General features: G+C 55.0%; 2 protein-coding genes across 2 annotated transcripts in view; both read left to right on the plus strand.

Annotated features, from left to right (window-relative positions):
• Positions 1-6,492, plus strand: part of G6pd (glucose-6-phosphate dehydrogenase) — a 24,020-nt gene that overhangs the window by 13,215 nt on the left and 4,313 nt on the right. The window contains exons 3-5 of the mRNA XM_013035366.1: positions 4,684-4,721; positions 4,805-4,913; positions 5,698-5,915. Coding sequence (XP_012890820.1) covers positions 4,684-4,721; positions 4,805-4,913; positions 5,698-5,915 — 365 coding nt within the window. The remainder of the gene's footprint in view (positions 1-4,683; positions 4,722-4,804; positions 4,914-5,697; positions 5,916-6,492) is intronic.
• Positions 218-2,295, plus strand: LOC106000104 (glucose-6-phosphate 1-dehydrogenase-like). The gene is made up of 9 exons (XM_013035303.1): positions 218-243; positions 353-511; positions 610-735; positions 963-1,056; positions 1,155-1,341; positions 1,470-1,705; positions 1,817-1,893; positions 2,012-2,104; positions 2,205-2,295. The coding sequence occupies exons 1-9, from the start codon at positions 218-220 to the stop codon at positions 2,293-2,295; spliced, it is 1,089 nt and encodes a 362-aa protein (XP_012890757.1).

Genomic DNA, 6,492 nt, shown 5'->3' on the forward strand with positions numbered 1-6,492 from the left:
AGTGGCGCTGTAGCTCAAGTGGTAGAGTGCTCGCCTTGAGCTGGAGAGCTGAGGGACAGCGCCCAGGCCCAGAGTTCAAGCCCCACGACTGACAAAAAAAAAAAAAGAAAAGAAAAGAAAGGTAGCAGTCCATTGTAGCATGCAAAACAGGCAGGCCTTGGAGCGGTTCCCTTCCCAAGCAGGTTGAGTGAAGGACTTGGGAGGACAGAAGGTATCCATGGGTGTGAGGGCCTCTTTGGAAAGGCAAGGAGACAATGTTGATGCTCCAGGGGGGAGAGAGTTGGGGTCACAATGCTTTGGGTGCTGCTGCTGGAGTAGGAGCTTGAAGGAACTGGCTGGGGGCTCCCCACAGAGGTTGGAACCGCATCATTGTGGAAAAGCCCTTCGGGAGAGACCTGCAGAGCTCTGACCAGCTGTCCAACCACATCTCGTCCCTGTTCCGTGAGGACCAGATCTACCGCATCGACCACTACCTGGGCAAGGAGATGGTGCAGAACCTCATGGTGCTGAGGTAGGGGCTGAGCCCCCCCCGCCCGACGTGGGGCTGGGGGGGGGGGCTCAAGGGGGAGCCACCTCCCCCGCACTCACCTCTGTCTGTGCCCCACACAGATTTGCCAACAGAATTTTTGGCCCTATCTGGAACCGGGACAACATTGCCTGCGTGATCCTCACCTTCAAAGAGCCCTTTGGCACTGAGGGCCGGGGGGGCTACTTCGATGAATTTGGAATCATCAGGTGAGAGAGGAGCATGCACCCAGCCCCGCGTCCCCCCCCCCCATTCTGGGCACACTCTGGTGTCCTCCGTGTGAGGGGTGTGGAAGCACTCCTGCCAGCTTGTCACTAGAAGCCTTGTTTCGGGATGTTGGGCCTCCTGGCATGTGGCTAGCGGGAAGGGAGGCAAAGGTGAGGCCCCCCCCCCCGCCCCCATCCTCCTGGCCGGCCTCAGCCTTCTCCTCCACCAGGGACGTGATGCAGAACCACCTGCTGCAGATGCTATGTCTGGTGGCCATGGAGAAGCCCGCTTCCACCGATTCCGATGACGTCCGGGATGAGAAGGTAGGAGGGGGGCAGGCGCTGCCAGCCACGCCCCCCACTCTGCACCCGCCCTGTCACCCAGGCTCCTGTTCTGCCCCCCTGCCCTGGCTTTCCCACAGGTCAAGGTGTTGAAGTGCATCTCTGAGGTGAAGGCTGACAACGTGGTCCTGGGCCAGTACGTGGGGAATCCCAGCGCAGAAGGAGAAGCCGCCAAAGGCTACCTCGATGACCCCACCGTGCCTCTCGGCTCTACCACTGCCACCTTCGCTGCGGTCGTTCTCTATGTGGAGAATGAGCGGTGGGATGGTAGGTGTGCATCCGCTTTATATGCCCCCTCCCCACACACACCACATACACCACCACTCAAGCACTTGCACATGGCCCGGGCCTGTGCAAAACCCAAGCCCTGAGGCCAGCCCACTCCTCCCCTGCAGGGGTGCCCTTCATCCTTCGTTGCGGCAAAGCTCTGAATGAGCGCAAGGCAGAGGTGAGGCTACAGTTCCACGACGTGGCGGGTGACATCTTCCACCAGCAGTGCAAGCGCAACGAGCTGGTCATCCGCGTGCAACCCAACGAGGCCGTGTATACCAAGATGATGACCAAGAAGCCCGGCATGTTCTTCAACCCCGAGGAGTCGGAGCTGGACCTGACCTATGGCAACAGATACAAGGTGCCCACTGAGAGGGCGAGCTGGGGAGGGGGGCTGTTGCATGCATGCTGTTGCACATGCAGTGAGGGGCTGTTGCATACCCGTGGTGGCAGCGAGCCCTTCCCCCTGCAGAACGTCAAGCTCCCTGATGCCTATGAGCGCCTCATCCTGGACGTCTTCTGTGGCAGCCAGATGCACTTTGTGCGCAGGTGAGGGTGCCTGGCGATCTTCCCCCAGACATCTGGGGGGGGGGCAGGCAAGAGAGTGCTCTCCCCTCCCCCGCTATGCACAACACTGCTCCCCACAAGCCACCCCATGTCCCCTCAGCGACGAGCTCCGGGAGGCCTGGAGGATCTTCACTCCCCTACTGCACAAGATTGACAGCGAGAAGCCACAGCCCATCCCCTATGTGTATGGGAGGTAAGGGAAGGATAGGCGGTGGGGGGCATTGAAGGGGGGACCCCCACAAGCGAGGATCCCTCATGTTTCCTTCCCTCTGCCTATCTTGTCTTGCTTCCAGCCGCGGCCCCACAGAGGCAGACGACCTGATGAAGAGAGTAGGCTTCCACTATGAGGGTACCTACAAGTGGGTGAACCCCCACAAGCTCTGAGCCCTGGACACCACCCCCACCCCACCTGCGCTCCCCTCAGCCACACTGTGTCTGTCCTTCCTGCCACTGACCCCACACTGGGAAGACTTTGGGACCACTGGCCTGAGCCTGACATTCCTGCCCTGGGCTCCGGCCACCACTGTGCCCCTCTCTGCTGCTGCTGCCACGGAAGCCCCGCTGCACTCCTCCAGAGCCAAGCGCGAGCCTCGCCGGGATGCGCGGGACTCCCGCAAGCCCTAGCTGAGCCACCTACCTCCCAGTCACCCCGGCCCCCCTCATTCCGGCCCCCACAGAAGGAAGAGCGGCAGCCTAAGCTGAGGACTGTGGGGCGGGGGCCGGGGCAAAGCACTCCCCAGTGCCCATTGGCACGTGCCTCACAACGCACAAGTGCACCAGCGGAGCCACGCTGCCCGGTGCACGCAACATTCCTGGCGAGCAGCTGGACGGGATGCCGTGCTGCCTAACGGTGTCTTAGCCCCAGACAGCTGCTCCCCACAAACTCTACTCCACGGCCTCCCTCACTCCACCCGCGGGCAGCCTCCCTTCCGCACACAACGCAGAAGCAGTAGCTATGACCCCTACCTCAACCCTCGCCATTAAATCCTTCAGCAGCCCGCCTGTCCCCTTGTCCTTACCCCCCAACACCATGGGCGGCAGGCCCATCACGTCCTGTGCCCCTCCGCTCCCCCTCACTGGACACCCACCACGGTGCTACACCCCACTGGCTTGGGCTTGCCCCCACCCAAGGCTCAAGCCTGTCCCTGCCACTCACTGCTGCACTCCATGGGTGTCCATCAAGACCAGCTTGCTGAGCAAGGACAGAGGTCAGTCTGGCTCATGTTCCACATGAACACCTCAACACTGTTGCTGTCCATGCACACTGGTCAGCCTCCCCCTCCCCCACCCCACATCCCCGGCTGCTGCCCTCCACCACGCCAAGACAGGCAGGAGACGACTGGGCTTGCTGAATGACCTCAGAGCCCACATTCAAGAGGGACATAGGTCAAAGCAATGCCAGGCTCTACAGCCTGAGCAGCAGCTGAGAGCTATTAGGAACGTAGTTAGGTGGAATAGCCAGGCACTGGTGGCTCACGCCTATAATCCTAGCTACTCAGGAGGCTGAGATCTGAGGATTATGGTTCAAAGGCAACCCAAGCAGGAAAGTCCATGAGACTCTTCTCTCCAGTGAACCACCAGAAAACCGGAAGTGACACTGTGGCTCAAGTGGTAGAGTGCTAGCCTTGAGCTGAAGAGCTGAGGGACAACGTCCAGACTCAGAGTTCAAGCCCCACTATAGACAAAAAAAAAAAAAAAAACTCAAGCCTCAGATCTCACCCTCCTGAGTAGCTAGGATTATAAGCATGAGCCACCAGTGCCCGGCTTCATTGCACGATTTTGTTGGCTACTGTTTTCTACAAGATTTCTGTGTCTGCCTGTATGTGCGTAAATGAGACAGACTGAGCGGTTTTCCCACATGCCTTCCTCATTGTGTTTTAGTAGCAAGATTCTGCACATTCCTTTCTTGTGTCTGCTTCCAACTGGAATTCTCTCTTCCTTGATTTTTGCATGCTCTCCATGCCAAGGATTGCTTTAGTGGCCATTGCCCTGCTCGAGTCCCTTAATCCATTCTTATAGGCTTGTTTTTTTTAGAGAAATTAGTCCAACCTTTGCCAGTCATAGAGTAAAGATGTTTGTAGAGAGCTCCTCTGCATTTCCAGGGTGTGCTTTGTCCCACTTTATTCCCAGTATCTTCCTGAACTAGCCTTGAGCTGAAGAGCTGAGGGACAATGCCCAGGCCCAGAGTTCAGGCCCCACGACTGACAGAAAAATAAATAAATAACACCATGTCACAGGTTTGTGTGACTTTATTAGTCTTTTTTAGACACCAGCTTCTGGCTTTGTTAGTCTTTTTTTCTCTTTTTAATGTTCCATTCTGTGTACCAGGTAGGCTTCAAATTCCTCCTGTCTAAGCCAGCAAGTAATATGATTACAGCCATGTGCTGCCATCCCTGCCCTGCTGTTCTTTCTTCAACTTCACCCAGTAGATGAGTGGCTTGTTACTTTCGACCCATTCTTTTGCTCATGTGAGATTTAAGACAAAATCTCACTAGTTTTGATATGTGGTGGTCCTATCATTATTCAGTTCTAATTCATTTAAATTTCCAGGCTTTCTTCTTGAATTCAGGAGACACATATATACAACGTGGATCACAAGTACAGGGAGGGGCAGGCCGGGATCTTAGGGTTCCTCTGGTGATGTATGAGAACCAGGCAGATGTGCTTATAGCTGAATAGTGACCCTGAATGGATTCGCAGATCACCAGTGGTAGGAGATGATCTTAGTCATGTGCTAGTTTCTTACCAACACACCTGTTTCCTTTGCCACAGGGTGATCTGGCCAAGAAGAAGATTTACCCTACCATCTGGTAAGTGCATCCTCCCACTGCCCATCTGGTCTCCCTGTGATCTTGTCCTCCCCAGCCTGGCTATAGGTGTATTCTGTCCTCAGGTGGCTGTTTCGAGATGGCCTCCTGCCAGAAGACACCTTCATCGTGGGCTTTGCCCGCTCTTCCCTCACAGTGGATGACATCCGCAAGCAGAGTGAACCCTTCTTCAAAGTACGTGGTTTGGGGATGTCATCCAGCCTTATTCTGTCTTCTTCCCTAGCCCCTAAGCAGGTGACCCACTAAAGGATATGCTCTTCCATCCCTCCCTTCTCCCTTGACTCACAGAGGCAGGGCCGCCTGGACACTCCAGGCCTAGTGCCTCTCTCCTCACCTCCCCAAAGCCACTTCTCTGTAGCCACCCAAAAGTCCTCACTGCTTCCTCCATGACAAGAGCACCTCTGGGCAAGGGGAGCTGAAGGGGTCTCTTTCCCAAGATCTCCTATTCCAACCCAGACTTCCTAGCCTCATCCTGCTTTGCTCTGGGCCACATTGCAATTGGCCAAGAGCTAGAAAAAGGACAGTCCACAGGGGCTTCTTCCAAGACCGTGGAAAATGCTACTAGTTGGCATTTCTTAGCAAGTTTGTGTGGTGATTTTGGAGAGAGTTCTTTCCCATTGTCTTCGCCCAGGTCCATTTTCCCTGAAGCCTGAAATATAGTCTTAGGGCCCTAGAGATTCAGGGGTGCCCAGGCCCTGCCTGAGGACTTTGCATCACCCGCGTTCATGCCGCCTGCCTCTGTCCTCTCTCTATGGGTGCAAAGCTCACAAGATGGAGTGAACCTTCATCCAGTGGGCCCAGGATAGCTGACTTCTAAGGGAGAGACCTCCATGGACCAACAAGAGAAAAACGTTCATAAATAAGAACTTTCAGTCCCTGGGGCAGAAAAAAACATGGACTGTGAAGAAGCAGAAGTGAGGTATTGACATATGCCTGTCTGATTATCCATATCTCCCAGGCCACTCCAGAAGAGAGGCCCAAGCTAGAAGAATTCTTTGCCCGCAACTCCTACGTATCTGGCCAATACAATGACCCAGCCTCCTACCAGGACCTCAATAGTCACATCAATGCTCTCCACCCGGGGTCACAGGCCAATCGCCTCTTCTACCTGGCCTTGCCTCCTACGGTCTATGAAGCTGTCACCAAGAACATCAGTGAGACCTGCATGAGCCAGACGTAAGGCTTGTCCTCCCTTCCTTCCTGTCTCCTCTGTTTGCTCTGCCTTGGTCTGATCTGCCAGGGTAAGGGAGGGCTATCCTTGGCTACTGTGCACACCCTCCATGGTCAGCCAGTCTAAGCTGTCTGAAAATGCAGATAACCTTTGTTTGTACTATAAATTAGTTAGCTCTCCAAACAAGAAAATAAGCTGTAACTGGCGATTTTCAAATAGTCTTTACTAAAAATGCTGCTACTATGTATAATTTGGGCTCAAATGCCTCAAACCGAAATCCTTTGGCCACAATTTCTTCCAAGCCCACAAGATGGCAGTGTTGCTCTACCAAACTGCTATTACCCCACTCTTGACATTTGTATTTTCCCTGTGTCTCCACCACGCCCACAAGGTGGCAGTGTTGCTCCATGAGAAATCACTGCTTGCTAGCAGCCATTTCTTGCCTGTTTTCTTTTGTTTCCTGTGGAGATTTTTTGTTTGTTTGTTTTTTGGGGGGTCCGGTCGTGGGGCTTGAACTCTGGGCCTGGGCGCTGTCCCTGAGCTCTTCAGCCCAAGGCTAGCACTCTACCACTTGAGCCACAG

The sequence above is a fragment of the Dipodomys ordii genome, unplaced genomic scaffold (assembly GCF_000151885.1).
Source record: "Dipodomys ordii isolate 6190 unplaced genomic scaffold, Dord_2.0 Scaffold209, whole genome shotgun sequence".
NCBI classification, from domain to species: domain Eukaryota; kingdom Metazoa; phylum Chordata; class Mammalia; order Rodentia; family Heteromyidae; genus Dipodomys; species Dipodomys ordii.

What these genes read in the sequence shown, in the direction of transcription:
- LOC106000104 (XM_013035303.1), top strand. Translation starts at nt 218, where the DNA reads ATGGGTGTGAGGGCCTCTTTGGAAAG. An exon ending in GTGAGGGCCTCTTTGGAAAG is followed by an intron (nt 244 to 352) that starts GCAAGGAGACAA and finishes GGCTCCCCACAG; the next exon opens with AGGTTGGAACCGCATCATTG. An exon ending in ATCCCCTATGTGTATGGGAG is followed by an intron (nt 2,105 to 2,204) that starts GTAAGGGAAGGA and finishes TCTTGCTTCCAG; the next exon opens with CCGCGGCCCCACAGAGGCAG.